Genomic DNA, 20807 nt, shown 5'->3' with positions numbered 1-20807 from the left:
AATAAGGAATCTACCAAGGAGACTGAGGAGGAGTGATCAGTGAGGTAAAGAAAAGAACTAAGAGAGGTATTTCAAAGAAGTGTTTCAAAGCGGGAGTGAGCAAATTGTGTCAAAGGAGTAAGATTAAGATTGAGAAATGACCATTGGAATTGGCAAAATGAGGGTCATTTTTCACTTGACAGGAGCTATTGGAGTGGTTGGGAGTAGTCAATGAAAACTTAGGAATGGAATAGAATTGAAGATAGCTAATATGGACAGGTCTTTAGATTTTTCCTTTTAAGAGGAGCTTAGAAGTGGAACAACATGTGGGAGCCCAAGGAAGGTCTTTTAAGTATTTTTAAAGGATATTACAGTATGTTTAGCATGCCAGTGGAGAGAAAAAAATGTGTAAGAGAGATAGAATTGCTGTAGGGAAGACGGGGTGGGATATTATCGCAACTGAAGGTTAACCTTAGAGAGGAACATTGGGCAGCTTATCCATAGTAACAGGAGATTAGTCAGAGGATATGTGTAGACATGCAGATAGGTTGAGGTATATGGTGATTGGAGGTTGTGGAAGTTTTTGTTTTGTTGCTTTTCTCCTCTCTTTGAAACCCTCTCCAGTGAAATAAATAAGGTCATCGTCTGCAAGTTAGGAATAGGGGGGAGATATTGAAGGTTTGACAGAGAGATAAAGCTATTCAATAATTATCTACAAAAATGAAATACAAATTAATTTGAGAATGTGTTCAGCTGCTCAGGGACAGGTACAAAATAGGGGAAGAGTTGGTGCCTTAGGTTTTGTCAAGTGAAGCTAGTTGAGGAAGAGAGGAACAAGCGAACCGATGCGCCATGCAAAGGAGTAATTAATTGATGGACCATGAAATAATCAGGTAAAGAGGGCAATCATGTGCATGGGCTCTCGGACAGTCAGAAGACAGAAAGTCCGTACATTGGAGACCTGAAAGGTGTTAAAAACTTGTTTGAGTCTTAGAGAGAGTGATCAGGAAAGATAAAAGATGATGCTCAGAGGGCTTCCCTGGTGGCGCGGTGGTTGAGAGTCCACTTGCTGATGCAGGGGACGCGGGTTCGTGCCCCGGTCTGGGAGGATCCCACATGACGCGGAGCGACTGGGCCTGTGAGCCATGGCCGCTGAGCCTGCGCATCCGGAGCCTGTGCTCTGCAACGGGAGAGGCCACAACAGTGAGAGGCCCACGTACAGCAAAAAAAAAAAAAAAAAGACAACCTTGAGTTGAGGGGCATTCCACTTTGTCACATTGCTCATAGTCCCCACCATTTACCCTGCATCTCCCCTCCCCCCCCACCCCCATCATTACTTTTGTCTTATAATCTTTCAGCGTCTTTTAGGCCCCTTTGCACATTTACGTTTACTGGTACTTTTTCTCAAGGCATTCATGTTTAAAACTCTTTGCCTTAGACCTACTGAATCACAATCTCCAGAGTTGGGCTTTTGTCATTTCTGTTTGGAAACATCCATAAGTAAATCTGATGACAGATAGTGGTTGAAAAAGATCTTAACTTGCTAGCAGTGGATCTTGGGTCAGCAACTTAACCTCTCTTGTTTTCAGTTTTCTATCCATAAAATTGATATTAAAATAATAGAACCCACCTCATGTGGTAGTGTTAAAGGATAAATGAGATAGTATGAAAAAAGGCACCTGTGCCTGGTACATGGTAGATATTCAGAAAAATGTTTTTCCCTTTCTATTTTCCATTGGGGAGTAGGATCTTGAAAGTTTCTCTAGGCAAGTTAAAGGGATATTCCAAGTCAACCAATGCCTTAATTAGGACACTATTTTGAATGGTTTAACAAAAGCAAATAGCCAGTGACTTAAACAAAGAAGAAGTTGAATTCTTTCTACATTCCAGACTGATTTGATATTGGGGGAGTTTGGTTCCAGGGACCAGGTGCCTTCTTACTTATTGCTTCATCTTCCCTTAGTCTGTCGCACTTTCTTACATGGTCAGAGATGGTTTATCACACCTTGACTGGGTTCCACCCCATTGGAAGGAAGGAAGAAAAGGTTAAGAGTAGGCAGTTTCCTTTCAAAGGTATGGTTAGGAAATTTCACAAACCTCATTGGCTGGAACTTATCACATGCCCATATCCAGATGCTGAGAGTCTGGAGCAGAGGTTTTCTAGCAAGGTCGTCAAGTACCCAGTAGAAACTCAGAAGATTCTAGTACTAAGGAGAAGAAGGAGAGGATAGATATCAGAAGACAGTGGTTTCTGTCACAGTTAATATTTGCTTGGTATATCTGTTCCACTGTCTAAACAAGGTTAATCCCTTGGTCATTCTAGCCTTAGACTTAGGATTTATTGTCCCCCAATCCCAAATAATGAAAACAAACAAAAAATTACTTGGGCTACCTAGTCCCCTTCAGATACCTTTTTGACCAGAGATGACTGGTCTTTTTAGCGAGTCAGAGTCTAGGTCCTAATGCTTAACTCATCTATACAAGCATGAATCCTATCTCTGATAAGTCAATTTCAACCATACCTACTACTTTAAAACAGTAGAATAGTTCTCCAGATCATTTTGACTACGCTTCAATGTGTTCTTTATTTCCATTAGCCTATTCTGTGACCAGGATGTAGAGTATGTTGTGAGAAAGCAACTGTGTGTGTGTGTGTGTGTGTGTGTGTGTGTGTGCGTGTGTGCGCGCGCACGCGTTTTAATGCAATCTCCTGCCCATGTTTTTGTATTGTGTACCTATATGAAGTAGTTATTATTAAATCTGTTTTACTAATGAGTTAACAGAGACCCAGAGATGTTTCGCAACTTGTTTGAAGCCACAAAAATCAGTAAATGGTGGAGCCAGGGTTTATCTCCAGGTTTTTATATTTCCAAATTCTGTGATCACAGTGTTCACAGTGCCATATTGTGACATCTTTGGAAATCACACTACAGAACTGCATCATATGCTTTTTTTTTTTAATGTCAAGGACACTTTAGTTTTATTATTACGATGATTTCTCTTTTTGTACTTTCTCATTTGTTTCTTCTTTTCTTAGTGTCATCATTTCTCTTTGGGCTGTAAAACCCTACCTTACTAAGAGACCCTTTAACATAATTTAGATAAAAACCTATATGGATAGCTTATCTTTATTATTCTCTTTGGGATAGACCTAAAGAATGAACTGCCTGTTACTTTGCTGGCAATCACATTGCACATTACTTTTTTTGGCTACATATTTACAATTTATTTCTATTTTTGATAGTAGATTTCTTCTATTTTTGATACCCTACTATTTATGAATAAAAAATGTACCTATTAAGGTAGTATCATGAAATATGACTGTGAGAGAGCTGTGTTTCCATCTGAGATTTTAGGGTTTCATGAAGAGTTAAAGGGAATATCTAAAGTGTTTTATTGACAAGGCCTGGCCTTCTTTTTTTGCGGTACGCTGGCCTCTCACTGTTGTGGCCTCTCCTGTTGTGGAGCACAGGCTCCGGACGTGCAGGCTTAGCGGCCATGGCTCACGGGCCCAGCCGCTCCGCGGCATGTGGGATCTTCCCGGACTGGGGCACAAACCCGTGTCCCCTGCATCGGCAGGTGGACTCTCAACCACTGTGCCACCAGGGAAGCCCCAGGCCTGGCCTTCTTAATCCATTTTTGTCCCAGGTGGAATCTGCCTGTGCATTTCTAGTCAATTAGGAGTACCCTACTTATCTGTGTTGGCTAGTCCTGTATTTTCTAGATATACTGTTGTTTTATAATATTTATGTATGCATAACTTTAATATTTAATGATGATTTCTACCTAAGATTATTGAAATCTTATTTGTTTTAAACCATGATTATTTTTTTAGGTAACAAATATATCTAAATGGTAATACCTAAGATTTGATTTCAGTATTTTTAAATCCACAAGGCCCTTTAAAAAAAAATTGCTAATTTGAACTTGATATATAGGATTAAGTTTCTAAAGCAGAAATTTTTATCATTATGTATAAAAATTACTTTTGTAATTTATTTTAGGAATAACCAACACTGTGGGCTATTCTTCAAAAAGGAAATATTATCTATTACCGTTTTTTTAATGACCCTTTGAAGTAAAAATGTTTACTTTTTCCCCCCTGTTTTTTGATATAGGATATAGCAGATCCATTTTTTGCTTATTGTAAGCAACATGCAGATAGGTTAGACAGAAAGTGGAAGAGAAAAAACTACTTGGCTCTACAATCCTATTGTAAAATGTCTTTACAAGAGAGAGAGAAGCAACTATCACCAGAAGCACAGGTATGGATGGGATTCATGCCAAAACTCATGTTTTTTTCTTTCAAGGTTATAGATTTCAGGGAATTCCCTGGCGGTCCAGTGGTTAGGAGTCCACACTCTCACTGCTGAGGGACTGGATTTGATCCCTGGTCAGGGAACTAAGATCCCACAAGCCACACAGCATGGCCAAAAAAAAAAAAAAAAAAAAACAAAAAAAAACCAAGGTTATAAATTTCAGATCTCTTGTGTGTTTGCCAATGACATGTGAAGTATAATTGTGAAATTTGGTTAGTTACCTAGGAAGTGGATTGTCATTAAGATAAATGGTGAGTATAGTTTGTGGTTGAATATATTACTCGTCACCTAGTCAACAAAGCAGTCATTTATAAAGCATGCTTCCAGTACATTAAAGAATATGGCTTAGAGGAAATTATTCTATCAGTGCAATATGTTGACCACATCTTTTCTCAGTCTGTTCTAATGTTCTTTTATGCAAAGAATTTTATTAGTTTGCCCATCATATAAAATGTATTTTTATGTAAATTAAGTACATTTATGGAGACTAGTGCAAGGCTGGTTGAGAAGAGAAACTTCAGCTTAATCATATTAGTTTTTGACAATTCTGATCATAGACTAGGACAGTTGTTACTAGTGGTAGACCTGGTTTATTATAGCCCAAGAATTATACAGTATACCTTAAGGACTGTGGATAGATATAATTTGCCTTGATATGTGAAATTCTGGTTATCTTTACTTTTTCTAAATGTGGAAGTAAAAATCATAAGGAGTATGTTCCATTTTAGTATCTTTTAAAATTTGTATACATTTCTTTTATAGGCAAGGATCAATGCCCGGCTTCAGCAATATCGTGCCAAAGCAGAACTAGCTCGATCCACCAGACCCCAGGCCTGGGTTCCAAGGGAAAAATTGCCCAGACCACTCACTAGCAGTGCTTCGGCCATTCGTAAACTTATGCGGAAAGCAGAACTGATGGGGATCAGTACAGATATCTTCCCAGTGGACAATTCAGATACTAGTTCTAGTGTGGATGGAAGGAGAAAACATAAGCAGCCTGCTCTCACTGCTGATTTTGTGAATTATTATTTTGGTCAGTATAGACACTGATTCATGCACGTTTTCATTGATGACAATTTGCCGATGGAGATTTCGATATGCTGTCAATTTTTAGAAATTTACTAGCAATGTTACATATATCAAGTGAAAGCATGTTTATTTTCCTAATAAGTTGTGGGTTGCTGTAAAATGCTAAGCTAATTTGTGAATAGAGTTAAAAGTGTTTTGAATGATGTAGATTTATCCATGTGATCATCCCTATGGCTAGCTTCTTCCTTTGTGTATTTTGTGTATCAGCTTCTATTTTCTACTAAAGTAAAATTGGATATTTAATTTAAATAGAGAGAAATATGCGCATGATTCAAATTCAAGAAAATATGGCTGAACAAAAGAATATAAAGGATAAATTAGAGAATGAACAAGAAAAGCTTCATGTGGAATATAATAAGGTAAGTTGGCTATAAAACAAACAGCATAATATATTACATCTTATTGATGATTTCTTTTGTGATTTTATAACGTTTTTATTTATGTTTTATTTTGAAATTCCTCTGGAGTTCTTACAACTTGCCTACAATTCCGACCCCTCATTATTTTCATTACCATCATTAACACTTACTGAGTACTTTCTATGTGCCAGGCACAATTTTGAGCACTTTTACTTATATTAACTCATTTAATTCTGATTTCAGCTTTATAATATGGCTTAGGATTACTGCTCCCATTTTCAGAGGAGTAAACTGAGTCCTAAACAGGGGAAGTAATTTGCACAGGCTCACATAGGTAGTCAAGTCATAGAGTTGGGGTTTGAAGCCCAGCAGTCTGACTCCATTCCTTATTCCTAACCACTGTACTATGGAACTTCTCTTTCTGAGTTGTAGAAAACTTGAAAACTTATTTTGAAATTACTGTTTTTTTCTTGAATTGTTTTGTTACTTTTGATTAAAAAAAAAACTCCTAATTTAAATTTCCCTTCTACCCCTTCATTCTAAAGATGAGGAAGGTCAAAAAGAAATATATAAAAGCAAGTTGTGACTAACTTTTAGGTAATAAGTAACATGAGCATATAAAACCAGGATTGACTTACTGATAAATAATATTTTAAGTGATAAAAATATGTGTAGGAAGTAAATTTCCAATAATCAGCCACACTGTATTGAAAAGAGTACTGGGATTCAATTCAAAAGACCTAAGGATTCTTGCTAGTCTTATGATTTTAGCTAAGTCACAAAAACCTTGTGATCCTTAGTTTTCTCATCGGGAAAATGGTGGGAGTGCGTCTTGATAGACTCATAGGATTAATTAGCAGAACGTTTCTGAAATTATATAGTAAACTATAATAGAATATATAAATGTAGGCATCATTATCATTAGTAAAAATGGTAACATAAAACAAAATGCTTACATTTTGTTGGTGCTGCTTAGATAATTGGAGACCCTCATTTTTCAGTGTATTGTACTTGCATGTGTTAAAAATATATGGACTATAAATATAGATATTTTGGGACATTTATTAATAAATTATTTACATTTTCACATATTTTACTGTATACTTTAATGGTTTACTAATTTGAATTATTTACATTGTAGCTGTGTGAATCTTTAGAAGAACTACAAAACCTGAATGGAAAACTTCGAAGTGAAGGACAAGGAATATGGGCCTTACTAGGCAGAATCACAGGGCAGGTTAGTTTCTTTCCAATTGCTATCTTTCTCTTCTTGCTCTCTATATGATTTCAAAGATCAGAACTCTAATACAACTGTCTCTTCACTAACTAAAGAATTCCGTTTAATCAGGATCAACTAATCCTCTGGGATAATGATTCCTGCCTGCAGTACATCTAGAGCTTTGGAAGCTGCCTACTGAGAACTTGTAGCTTAATTTGGCTGTTTTAACAGCTATCTTGTTTGCAGATTTTTTCATTTGCTCTAACTGATTGACCTGTCGTTTGTGATGAAGCTAAGATTTGAAGCATGAGTTACTTCTACCATATTCTTCTGCCTCTAATGTAGCGGTTTTAGATTCCTTGCCACATTTCTTCTGTCCTGTTCTTGTGCTATAATTAGTTCTTTTTTTAAAAATTTTTTTAGGACTGGGGGTGTGTGTAAAATTTAAACAGAAAACTGGAGAGATTTATTTTCATGTTGATTTGATTTTGAACTGCGTAAGAAATGGTTTTTGAAACTGTAATGTTAAAGTGTAGTTTTTCTCCTTCAGTAGCTATTATTGTAGTTATGAAAAAAATTAACTTTATCCTTGAACATATTTAGCCTTTTATAGTTCTTGGTATTGAAAAGAAGAATCATTGCCAAATGGATTTCTTTGAATGCTTTTTTTTTGATACTGTGTATATAATTCTTAAATTAAGAATTCATTTGAATAATTTCAGTTATTTTTTTAAGGATGATGGAGACTCACTGTGGTCCTTTCACTATGAAAATAGTTTTGTTTGTGAAGGAAGGTTTTCAAACAACAGATATTTTTCATTGTACTTGTTTTAAAGGTTTACAAAGAGTCAAATTCATTAAACAATTTGTGTAGACATATTATTTTAGAAGGTAACACATACTGATATGTATTGTGCCATGCTGGCTTTGAAGATGCTGCTTTTGTGAACAAGGTGTATATGGCTTATATTATAATGAATAACATAATATAAAAGGTGAGAATGAAGTTGCATATGGAGAATTGACCTTTGTTTCTATTGATAGGTTGTTGATGAATTTTTGGAAGATTATGGTGTTTTATATTTTATATTTAGATAAGTTAGTATTGAATGCAAGCCTATTATTAGTTTATTTGGCAAGCTAGCATTATCTTTTGGCTTTGTTTGCAAGTTTGTCTCATAAGAATTTCCTGTTTAGTATAAAACATTATCTACTATAAAAGAGCATTTTCATTTATTAAATCACTTGTAACAGAAGCGCATACATTTCCTTGTGCAAATGTAAAATACATAGCCGAAGTAGAATTCATTTGTACCACTTGCAGGACACTTTCTTCCAGTTGGTTAAACAGATGCCAGCCCACCGGGCCACTGAGAAATGACTTTGATAGATGGTTGCTGTCTGGGAAGCCAGCATACTACTGATTAGTAGAAACCCAAAGAGAATCTACTTCACTTTGTGGAGAGTTTGGTCCAATAAGATAATTTTTCTAATTAACCTTTGGAGCACCAGTGTAGCTGGGATGTTGAGGAAAATAAACGGCCTCAATATTCTTTTTGTCAAGTGTACTTTTTTTTCTTTTAAGTTCTTAAATTCTTGTCCTTGTCTTTCATTTTTAAAGCTAAAGTAGAAGTTTAATTTTCATAATGTTTTAGTGGTCCACTGAAAATCGATGAAAGTATGTTATTATAGGCTTCTAACGGCAGTGACTGAGACAGAAACTGATTTTAGTCCTTTTTGCCAATGTAAACGCTTGTAAAAGATTTCCCCCTCACAATCCTAGCATATTAGTTGACTTGAGCAGTGCATAGAGGAAAGTTGCTTTATATTTTTTCTTTAAAACAAAATAAACTGCATTTGTTCAAATCAATAGAAGTTGAACATACCGGCAATTTTGCGAGCACCCAAGGAGAGAAAACCAAGTAAAAAAGAAGGAGGCACACAAAAGACATCTACTCTTCCTGCAGTACTTTATAGGCAAGTAATGAAATTATGATAGATTAATATTGTGTATCTTTTTCATTTTTAAAAATATTATTTATTTTTGGCTGCATTGGGTCTCGGCTGCTGTGCGTGGGCCTCTCATTGCGGTGGCCTCTTTTGTTGAGGAGCACGGGCTCTAGGTGTGTGTGCTTCAGTAGTTGTGGCACACAGGCTCAGTAGTTGTGGCTTGCGGGCTCTACAGCGCAGGCTCAGTAGCTGTGGTACACAAGCCTAGCTGCTCCGCGGCATGTGGGGTCCTCCCTGACCAGGGCTTGAACCCATGTCCCCTGCATTGGCAGGCGGGTTCTTAACCACTGTGCCACCAGGGAAGCCCTTGTGTATTTTTAAACTAATACTTTTTAGTAACAAGATGCTTCAGATATTTGTGAATGAATTACATTTATATTGGAATTTAAGTTAAATGCATTTGAAGTTCATTTTATTAAAACCATCAAAGATGCTTTCCAGATTGAATGATGATAGAAGAGATTTTGCTCCTCTTTTAATGACAAGCTAAATCACTTTTTGTATCCTTTAAGTAACTGGCGCTATGTGTGCATATGCTCCATGGAAATGAACTGTCCTCTTTGGGGAATTGGAAAGTGACTTTAAATAATGTAGATGATTATTTTCTTAAATAGTTAAAATGATATGTTAGATAAATGGGCATTTATATTTTATTTTACTTGAATGAGTTTTAGAGGTTTACATGTGTTTTTAGGTAGTGATGGGTACTATAATATAGCTTGAATTACTGCCTTTGCACAGTGGTGGATAATGAAGATAAGTTTTAGATTTGAATCTGTCTACATTTTTTTCTCTCTTGGCTCAGTTGTAATAATTTCATTCTCCCAAATATTTTTGTTCTTGGCTCAGTATTTTACAGTATTCACCATTATAGCAATTTTACATAGTTATTAAGACTTCTTTCCATACTTCAGTAGGTTTGGATCTCACTATTTTTTCCATGTAACTGATGATATTAATTGAGAAAAGTCTAGAAGATGATAGTATATGTTTGTGTGTGTGTATACATACACAAATCTATTCACATACACAAGTATATCCTTATGTAAATTTATAAATATTCTCCCCACAACCTCTTCCTTTCTCAGAAATAGCAGCAGTAGCAACAATATCAATCTCTATAATTACTTTCTCTTCTTGATTGGAGGCTCTCTCCATAGGTAATAGCAGATAACTTCCTTGAACTGTGGAAGCCCACTAGTGTTTTAGTGTACTTTATGAAGACTAGCACAGTCTCAGTCTAGCTTTTCCAAATAAAATTGGTTCATTTGGAACCATCAGGCATATCACTTATGCTCCTGACTTTTTATCACTACAGTTCATTTTTATTTCAGAATATACTTTAAGTAATTTTCCATTTTTACTCTGAGCAACTTTGAGACCCAGTACTGGTCGTTGTTGTCATTGTTGTATATGTGTGTATGTGATCTTTTTTTCTAGGATTATTTAAAAATTCAAACATCATTGCTGTTTCTGTATATATATGGCTCTTTTAGGTTCTCAACAACTTTTTCCTCAACCTTCACATTCTTAATATAAATATACCCTAGATTTTTAGGTCATAGTGTTTGTGCTCTCAGGAGTAGTTAACTTGTCCTTCTGCCCAAGAAAAGTTGGATTTCTTAAGAACAAACAAAAATGTAAAATAACAGTAACAGGGACTTTCCTGGTGGTCCAGTGGTTAAGACTTCGCCTTCCAACACAGGGGGTGCGGGTTCGATCCCTTGTCGGGGAGCTAAGATCCTACATATCTCGTGGCCAAAAAACCAAAACATAAAAAAAAAAAAAAAGGGCTTCCCTGGTGGCGCGGTGGTTGAGAGTCCGCCTGCCGATGCAGGGGACGTGGGTTCGTGCCCCGGTCCGGGAGGATCCCACATGCCGCGGAGCGGCTTGGCCCGTGCGCCATGGACGCTGAGCCTGCGCATCTGGAGCCTGTGCTCCGCAGCGGGAGAGGCCACAACAGTGGGAGGCCCGCACACCGTAAAAAAAAAAAAAAAAACCTGGAAGCAATATTGTAACAAATTCAATAAAGACTTTAAAAATTGTCCATATAGTAAACAAATAATGTAACATAACAGTAACAACAATAGTGAAACTTCCCATTCTTTATAATAAATAATCAATTGGTATATTTTTAAGACTCAAAGTCTGATTTTGTAAAGAGACTTATATATATAGCTTATTTACATGTTGAAGGTTCTTTGAAAGATTTATAATTAATGGTAGAAAATAAACTGAATTTTGTTTGTAAAGTAACTGCTTTTGTAGTTTTAGAGATGTAGAAAATTGAAAGATTTTTTTGTTTAATAAATTGTTTCTAGAAAAAAATTGGTCTAATGTTAAATGGATTTTAAAGTGATAATTAAAATTAAGATAAAGACAACGTTAACATAAGTATCTAACATATGCCCTTCTCTGAAAAGTATGACACCAGCAATATTTACAATATTTTCTACATTCTCAAAAGTATATAGAACTAATAATTATTGACATTATAAAAAGACTTGTTATGAAAAAATATTTCATTTCAATAAAAGAAAAGTTAATGTGAAATTTTGAAATTTTAAAAATATGCTGTAAGTTAACTGTTCACTATGATGATAATTATTCTAATCCTTTATTTGCTGCCTTTATTCAAAGTTGTGGAATTTGTAAGAAGAACCATGATCAGCATCTTCTTTTATTGTGTGATACCTGTAAACTCCATTACCATCTTGGATGTCTGGACCCTCCTCTTACAAGGATGCCAAGAAAGACCAAAAACAGTTATTGGTAAGTAAAATGGAGAGGATTTAGATGTTAGAACTGCTTTGCTCTTAGTTTCAACAGTGTAAGTGTTATATCATATTGCTTCATATAAAGTTTTCAGTAAGTTTTTAATTGATATTTTTATAATTTTTTCCAATTTTATTGAGATATAATTGACAGTTAAAAATTGTGTAGTTTTAAAAATAAACAAATGGGACCTAATGAAACTTAAAAGCTTTTGCACAGCAAAGGAAACCATAAACAAGATGAAAAGAGACAACCCTCAGAATGGGAGAAAACATTTGCAAATGAATCAACTGACAAAGGATTAATCTCCAAAATATACAAGCAGCTCATGCAGCAAAATATCAAAAAAACCAACAACCCAATCCAAAAATGGGCAGAAGACCTAAATAGACATTTCTCCAAAGAAGATATACAGATTGCCAACAAACACATGAAAGAATGCTCAACATCATTAATCATTAGAGAAATGCAAATCAAAACTACAATGTGATATCATCTCACACCGGTCAGAATGGCCATCATCAAAAAGTCTAGAAACAGTAAATGCTGGAGAGGGTGTGGAGAAAAGGGAACACTCTTGCCCTGTTGGTGGGAATGTAAATTGATACAGCCACTATGGAGAACAGTATGGAGCTTCCTTAAAAAACTAAAAATAGAACTACCATATGACCCAGCAATCCCACTACTGGGCATATACCCTGAGAAAACCATAATTCAAAAAGAGTCATGTACCACAATGTTCATTGCAGCTCTATTTACAATGGACAGGTCATGGAAGCAACCTAAGTGTCCATCAACAGATGAATGGATAAAGAAGATGTGGCACATATATACAATGGAATATTACTCCGCCATAAAAAGAAATGAAATTGAGTTATTTGTAGTGAGGTGGATGGACCTAGGGTCTGTCATACAGAGTGAAGTAAGTCAGAAAGAGAAAAACAAATACCGTATGCTAACACATATATATTGAATCTAAGAAAAAAAAAATGGTCATGAAGAACCTAGGGGCAAGACGGGAATAAAGACACAGACCTACTAGATAATGGACTTGAGGATATGGGGAGGAGGAAGGGTAAGCTGTGACAAACTGAGAGAGTGGCATGGACAGATATACACTACCAAATGTAAAACAGATAGCTAGTGGGAAGCAGCCGCATAGCACAGGGAGATCAGCTCGGTGCTCTGTGACCACCTAGAGGGGTGGGATAGGGAGGGTGGGAGGGAGGGAGACGAAGAGGGAAGAGATATGGGAACATATGTATAACTGATTCACTTTGTTATAAAGCAGAAACTAACACACCATTGTAAAGCAATTATACTCCAATAAAGATATTAAAAAAAATTGTAGTTTTAAGTTTTACAACCTAATGATTTGATATATATATGTATACATTATGAAATAATCACCACAATCAAGCTAATTAGCATAGTCATCACCTCACATAGTTACCATTTTTTTGTGGTGAGAACATTTCAGACGTAAATATTTATTATAGCATTATATGAATAAAGATGTAGCAGTTTTTTGATAAATGAATTTTAAGTTAATTGAGGCTATTTTGGTATCTTAGCAATGGTTTCTTAAAGCATGAATTCTGTTTATAATTCTCTTGCTTTATTATACATTTTTTAAAATGCTTTAATTTTGTTTTGAAATTGAATGAATTTATCAAGAATTTGCCTCCATATTCATGCTTTTATTTGTAATTTAGTATTTTATTTCTAAATTAGTGTCACCGAAGGCTTTACTTCTGGTACTTGTCATTTGTGCTAGTTGTATATTTAAGTTCAGCCATTCTTTGCAAATCTAGAAACATTTGACATATGTTTCTGAATTATTTTTTCATTAACTTAGGCATGTTGAATCACTACAGATGTTTGATAAAAGCTTATGATATTTATGTTTTATGCTTAATTGTAGTCCAAGCAAGAGACAGATGTTCAAATTCTAATAGATTGATTCCATACAGGAAGAATATAGGCCACGGAAAGCTTAGGAATGAACATGACTATTCTTTTTATACAAACTTTATACAAATTCTAGTTTTGGAAAAGACTGGACCCCAGCTTTTTAAATGGTAATCTATACAAAAAGGTGTGTATTCTTCAAACACATTAAAGCAAGTTTTCTGACCTCATTGTTTTATTTCATAAACCTACCTCTGTTCATTTTATTAAGAAGCTCACATTCTTTCACCATTTTCACATGGTTGCTTTTTCATAGTGTTCTTTTATCAGTTTGTCTTGAGCCAGTCATACTGATCAACTCTTTTTCAAATATAGTGTAATGTATTACTTTTGATACGTGTGTGATTTTGAAAGCAGAATTTAAGAGAAACTTGCTGTCACTTATTAGAATGCCTGCAGTGTTAATAAACATCCTATGTGGGTTTCTAAATTGAAAGCCAGTTTGGAAGTCTCCAGGGCCAGGAAGCTTTGTCATGATCTTGGAAGTGTAGATACGCATTTCTCTTCTTAAATGAGGTTATTAATTTGTCTAATCCCACTGTGCTTGCAGAGCTTTGTTTTCCAGTGTGTAAGAGTTTCTGGAAGAATATCAGATGAAAGTGCATAGCCTGGGATGTTTTAGTGAAAGCTCCCCCCAGAGAACCTAAATTACTTAGGGTTCTATGCATTAGTTGCAATGTTTTAAAGTAAAAGTAGAAGCTAATATTGCAGCAAAGTGAAGTCTTCACTACCTTGTAGCTTCTAGTCATCAAATTTCCTTTGGCCTCTAAAGTCAACTTAGCTTTGTTTAGCAATTAATTGGATGTATTACTTTTGGAGTAATTTTTGGAGAATATTTTTTTCTTCAATGCTCTCAAATGTGGGAGGCAGTTTTTACTTTTTGCTTTTCAACATTTCCAGTTTATTTTTGAAATTATATTAAAGATGATAAATACTAAAAAAAACTTCACCTCCTACATACTTTACCATTAACTATGCTTTTTAGTTTATTTAAATCTATTGTATATACATATATATGTTAGAAAAACTGTGTAATGGTGTGCTACTACATCTTTTCCCCATTCTGTGCATGATAGCTTGAAATTGACCACAGGTAGGAGTATTCCTATCACAGAAATTGGCAAAAGCTACAAATTAGGACTTTTGCCCATATTTACCACCACACCGTTGCCTAATTTCTGCTTTAATCTCTACCTTAGTTTTCAGTCTTTTACTTAGGGAAAGAGGTCCTGTTACTGGGTCCTTATTTCATGACTAAGCCCTAGTTTGGGGCTTAAATTTCTACAGAGCCCACTGGTATACATTTCTGATGTCACCAGTTTCTGCTTTTGCTATCTTTATGCTATGCAAGCCGGTGTTAACACCCTTACTGCTATATCCCCCTTATGTTTGCTGTCAGCTAGAATTACTATGCTTCTCAAATACCATATTCTGCTTGATAGACTATTCTAAGCAACTAGTCCAGTCAATAGTCCAGTCTACTATTCTAAGCAAATAGTCCAGTCTAAGCTGGACTATTCTATCCAGCTCTTTCTTCCAATATCAGCACTGCTTTCCTGAAGATATTGGTTCTAGATCTGGATGCTTTCTGTTTGGTCCATTCCACAATAGTTCACAGCGCTATGCTGGACTGAGTTAAGACATGTGACAGGAAAGAAGAGATGGTTAAAGCTACAGAAGTAGTTATTGGTGGAGAATAGGGAACTTGAGTGAATTCATGTTAGGTAGACTTTTCAGTGAAATAGAAGTAGTCTTGAGAGGGGAAAGGACCTGGGATGATGATAATGGGGGCTTGAGAAGAGAGGAAATAGTTTGCACCAGGTACTGTGGGAAAAAAAATCAGAGATAACTGACTTGCTGAGGCTATATAGCAAGAATGTTCAGTGAATTTGTTTAGTAAGTGTGATTAATTGATTTTTCTCCAGTAATGCTGAGCTGACCAGGAGGAGGAGAGGGGAAAACCCAAGGACTTCTTAGGTTAGATTAGAGATGGGCAAATCAGATGAAGAAGAATATTGGGTGGGTGAGGCATTTGGCAGGGGGCAGAGGGACTAGTAAAGGTGTAATCTAGGCTCTGTTTTTTTTTTTTTTTTTTTTTTTTTAGGCTCTGTTTTGTTTATACCTACTCCCAGTGTTTGAAATGTATTTTGTTTCACTTTTAGTTTATGTTATCTTGGTTTGTTTTTTAAAATATATAATTTTGAACACTACCTTACATTCTTTCTAAGACAAGCCTGGTAAGGTATAAATAAATAGGGTTTGATTCGTTAGAGTAGTTCAAATAGTAAATACTTATTTTAATTTTGGGGTACTAATCTTATGTTTCCACCACCCATCTGATCAGAATTTGTCTTGCATTTTCTAATTATTTAAAGAATATTATGAAGAGTATTACTTGACAGAGAATTGAGTAATATTACTTAAAAAATATTACTCAGCATAATGTCCTCAAGGTCTATCCATGAAAAAAACTGTGGTGTGAAATCTCTGAAGACTGAAAGAGGTCATTTGTAAAGGAAAAAAAAGTAAATCATAAAGTATTTATAAAATTTGGGAAATAGAGCGTTACTAGATTTATTACGTTTAAAAATTCATAAAATCATTTTTTCTTTTATCCTTTTATTCTCTGGATATACGTTTATTCTTTTAAGACAAAAAGAAAATATGTAGCACAAACTCTTCTATGAAGAATTTTGCAAGTAGTTTTTTCCCATGTTTTTCTTCATAATTTGTCTTCCCTTTCTCCCATTAACTCTTTTTTTTAATTGAGATATAATTGACATTTAACATTTTATTAGTTTTAGGTGTACAACATAATGATTTGATATAGATATATTGTGAATTAATTACCACATTAAGTTTAGTTGACATCCATCACCAAACAATTTTTTTTTCTTGTGATGAGAACTTTTAAGATCTACTTTTTTAGCAACTTTCAAACATACAGTGTAGTATTATTAACTGTAGTAACCATACTGTACATTACATCTCAGGACTTATTTATTTTGTAACTGTAAGTCTGTCCGTTTTGACCACCTTTACCCATTTTGCCCACTCCCTCCGCTTGCCTCTGGCAACCACCTGTCCATTCTCTGTGAGTTTGTTTTTGTTTTTAATATTTCACATATAAGTGAGATTATACAGTATTTGCCTTGGACTTATTTAATTTAACATAATGTCCTCAAAGTCCATCCATGTTGTTGCAAATGCCAGGATTTTCTTCTTTTTTATGGCTGAATAATACTCTATTGTATATATAGACCACATTTTCTTTATCCGTTTATCTGTTGATGGACACAGGTTGTTTCCATGCCTTGGCTATTGTAAATAATGGTGCAGTGAATATGGGAGTGCAGGTATCTTTTCAAGATAGTGATTTCATTTGCTTTGGATAAATACCCAGAAGTGGAATTGCTCATATGATAGTTCCATTTTTAAGTTTTTGAGGAATCTCCACACTGCTTTTCAGAGTGGCTGTACCAGTTTACATTCCCAACAGTACATGAGGTTTCCCTTTTTTCCATATCCTCGGCAGCACTTGTTATCCCTTGTCTTTTTTATGACAGTCATTCTAACAGGTTTGAGGTGATATCTCATTGTAGTTTTGATTTGTATTTCCCTGATGTAGTTTTCTATAGGCACCTTTGAAGATTTCCCTCTAAAAAGTGGGGAAAGCATGGGAAAAGGCTTAGAAATAAGAAAAAAAAAAACTATGGTGTGAAATCTTTGAAGACCGAAAGAGGTAATTTATAAAGGAAAAAAAAGTAAATCATAAATTATTTATAATATTTGGGAAATAGAGTGTTACTGGATTTATTATGTTTAAAAATTCATAAAATCTTTTTTTCTTTGCCTTATGCAAATTATATTTTCTATAGATTAAATTAGTATTCTTCCTTGTTTTAGCATTATACAATAAAAATTATTTTACTTTAGTAATAAAGATTTTTAAAACCTCCTTAGGTAATTATTCTGAACATAAGTTATAGTGTAGGGTGCTGGGGATCAAGAAGGTACAGCAAGTTGAGGAAAATCTCTTAGTATTTCAGTATGAAGGTAGTGCTTTGGCATAAATTCCTTACCTGAATTTTCATTATTTATACTTAAAAATCCATTTTTAATTCATGGAATTTTTGATTACTTAAGGTTACCTTTAGTACTATGCATAGGAATTATAGATTTTATACATTCTCTTCCCTAATAGAATATATTAAGTAAAAATATACAGGATTAAGGTGAGTTTAGCTAAATTCATAGATAATAGCAGCTTAGTGGATTATTTTTTTTCTATTTTTTAAATTAATTTATTTTTTAGTGGATTACTAAAAGAAGGCAGGTATGTGTTTTGATATTATGAAGGATAATTATGACTTTCCCCCCAATATATGTAATTCCATGGAATTGGACAGGCCATGGCTTTATCCTCAGTTATTATTTCTTAGGCTCTTGTGTACCGGTTAATGTAGCAGAGATGCTTTTTCATATCTTAAAGGCTATTTATAAGATGAGGACTATAGGGACTTCCCTGGCGGTCCAGTGGTTAAGACATCGCCTTCCAATGCAGGGGCGGGTTCGATCCCTGGTCATGGAGCTAAGATCCCACATGCCTTGTGGCCAAAAAACCAAAACATAAAACAAACAATATTGTAACAAATTCAATAAAGACTTTAGAAATGGTCCATGTCAAACAAAAACAAAACAAACCAGAAACAATATTGTAAAAATTCAATAAAGACTGTAGAAATGGTCCATGTCAAAAAAAACAAAACAAAAAAAAGATGAGGACTATAGAGTTTAAAAGATTGCTGAAAGAGTTGCAGGTAGTGTTTTCATCTGTGTTGGCTTTTTGTACTGCAAGTATCATGTGGCAGTTGTCTTGAAATAGGAATAGATAAATTTCTGTTTGGCAGTTACATTTTGTTTAGATTTTTCTGAGTTGTTCAGTGTTTTGTGGTTTTCAGAGCATAATATTTCTGTTATCTGACGTGCTCTAAAGCAAGTTTCTCTGTCACCTAAATGTATTACTTTTGGTGGGGGTGAGAATGAGCATGAGAAGTTGGAGAATGTACTGACAAAGGTTATAGTTACAAAATGAGAAACAGAGGGGAAACAATGGAAATAATGGAAATGAGATGTCCATTTTCCTGGAAATGAGGTTCTCCTCCATCCGCAGGGCTTGCTGTGTTTTGTTATTTATTTGCTTGTTTGTTTTTATTGTAGCGGGCTGTCTTTGTGCTGGGTAACAGCCTGAAGTGTAAACTTGTGGTTTTCTCATGTCTTTTCTGAGCCTTTCCCTGGGCAAGTGTGGTCATTTAAAATTTTTTCCCATATATGCATTTTCTTTTGAAGGTCCTAGTCTTTAATGTCTGGTTCCCAAAAGGGGAAAAAGAAAAATGAAGGTGGGGGGTAAAGGGTACCAGTCTGCTAAGTCCTGGAAGTCACTTTGGACCAACGGGTGGGGTTTGCAATAATAGGAGGGGTCACCCACCTCTTTGTCTGCAGTCATGTGATGAGAAGCAGCAATCAGTGATCAGAGCACATATCCCCAATATTTGGAGAACAGGGTTCATTTTGTCCAACCTGGCTCCTAAAAGCTGTGACATGCTGCTGCAGGAACATGTGCACAGCTGCCTGCCATGTGGCTTAGGATGGGGGATAGGTAGCTACTACTGTACTAAGAGCTGAAATTGACCAAAATTAACTGTAATTTACCTGTGCCAGCCTTTCCCTGAAAGTTGCAAGCCTTCAGTAGACTCCAGAGTTCCAAAATAGATAAGTCAGACAGACTCTGCTAATGTAATTGTTGTCTAGGTTGAGATTCAGATTCCTATTGCTTTCTATTCTGCCATCTTCCCCCCATATTTTTAAAAACGCTACTTTTTAAAGTTAATTAATTAACTTATTTGCTTATTTTTGGCTGCGTTGGGTCTTCGTTACTGTGCACGGGCTTTCTCTAGTTGGCGGCGAGCGGGGGCTGCTCTTAGTTGTGGTGCGCGGGCTTCTCATTGCGGTGTCTTCTCTTGTTGTGGAGCACGGGCTTGAGGTGTGCGGGCTTTGGTAGTTGTGGCACACGGGCTCGGTAGCTGTGGCTTGCAGGCTCAGTAGTTGTAGCTCACAGACCTAGCTGCTTTGTGGCATGTGGGATCTTCCCGGACCAGGGCATGAACCCGTGTCCCCTGCATTGGCAGGCAGGTTCTTAACCACTGTGCCACCAGGGAAGCCCTAAAAATGCTACTTTAATACATTCTTTTCATAAATAAATTTATATATTTTCTTTTATACGTAGTAAAGGCCACCAACCAAAATGATCCATTTATTTTTGTTCACTTCTGAGAGTCTGTTTTTACAGAACTTCCTTAGTTGGTATATTCACTACAGCTTGCTATTAATTAAGATTCAAGGATATTATAGCTGTGACAAGACGTAGAGTCAGGGTCAATGAATACTTTGATTTTCTGGTGTCACAGTGTATGTCACTTGAGGAAAAATCATGATTTCCTAAAGGAAACTATCTGGGCTTCTTATGTTGGTTCACTTAAACATGTAGCAGTATTACATGTGTTTTTATTATACTTATTAGGGATACATGGAATTGCTTGATACATTATACTTATTTTTGTTTCTCTTACAAGAATGTATGTGCTTTTCTGTATGTATAATCATTGTATACCCTATGGTCACATGTTCCTGTGTATATTTTCATATATTCTAAACATATACCTGAATTTTGTATTTATAGAAAACATAGCTAATGCTGGAAGGTAAAAATAAATGTATGAACTTATATTTTTTTCTTTATGTAGGCAGTGTTCAGAATGTGACCAGGCAGGGAGCAGTGACATGGAAGCAGACATGGCCATGGAAACCTTACCAGATGGGACCAAACGATCAAGGAGGCAGATTAAGGAACCAGTGAAATTTGTTCCACAGGATATGCCTCCAGAACCCAAGAAGATTCCAATAAGAAACACGGTAATTTATTCCCTAGTTATCATAACCATTACAAAATTCTGAGGTCAGAATTTAAGGGGTGAGAAAGACAAAGGGAAAACATATACTCAGTAGCCAATGAAAGAAACATGTATA

General features: G+C 35.5%; 1 protein-coding gene across 29 annotated transcripts in view; it reads left to right on the top strand.

The window, feature by feature from the left end:
* Nucleotides 1–20807, top strand: part of PHF14 (PHD finger protein 14) — a 200299-nt gene that overhangs the window by 45981 nt on the left and 133511 nt on the right. For 28 of the 29 annotated variants that reach the window (XR_010945495.1, XR_010945503.1, XR_010945498.1 and 25 more), the window contains exons 8-14: nt 4098–4244; nt 5061–5331; nt 5640–5746; nt 6888–6983; nt 8839–8942; nt 11616–11747; nt 20525–20693. Coding sequence is in view for 20 of the 29 variants with exons in the window: in XM_067746289.1 (XP_067602390.1) it covers nt 4098–4244; nt 5061–5331; nt 5640–5746; nt 6888–6983; nt 8839–8942; nt 11616–11747; nt 20525–20693 (1026 nt within the window). In the remaining 9 variants the exon portion in view is untranslated. The remainder of the gene's footprint in view (nt 1–4097; nt 4245–5060; nt 5332–5639; nt 5747–6887; nt 6984–8838; nt 8943–11615; nt 11748–20524; nt 20694–20807) is intronic. The other variant, XM_067746283.1, reaches the window with a different exon arrangement.

This window comes from Pseudorca crassidens, chromosome 8 (assembly GCF_039906515.1).
Source record: "Pseudorca crassidens isolate mPseCra1 chromosome 8, mPseCra1.hap1, whole genome shotgun sequence".
NCBI lineage: Eukaryota > Metazoa > Chordata > Mammalia > Artiodactyla > Delphinidae > Pseudorca > Pseudorca crassidens.
This window is presented reverse-complemented; position numbering and strand designations above follow the sequence as displayed.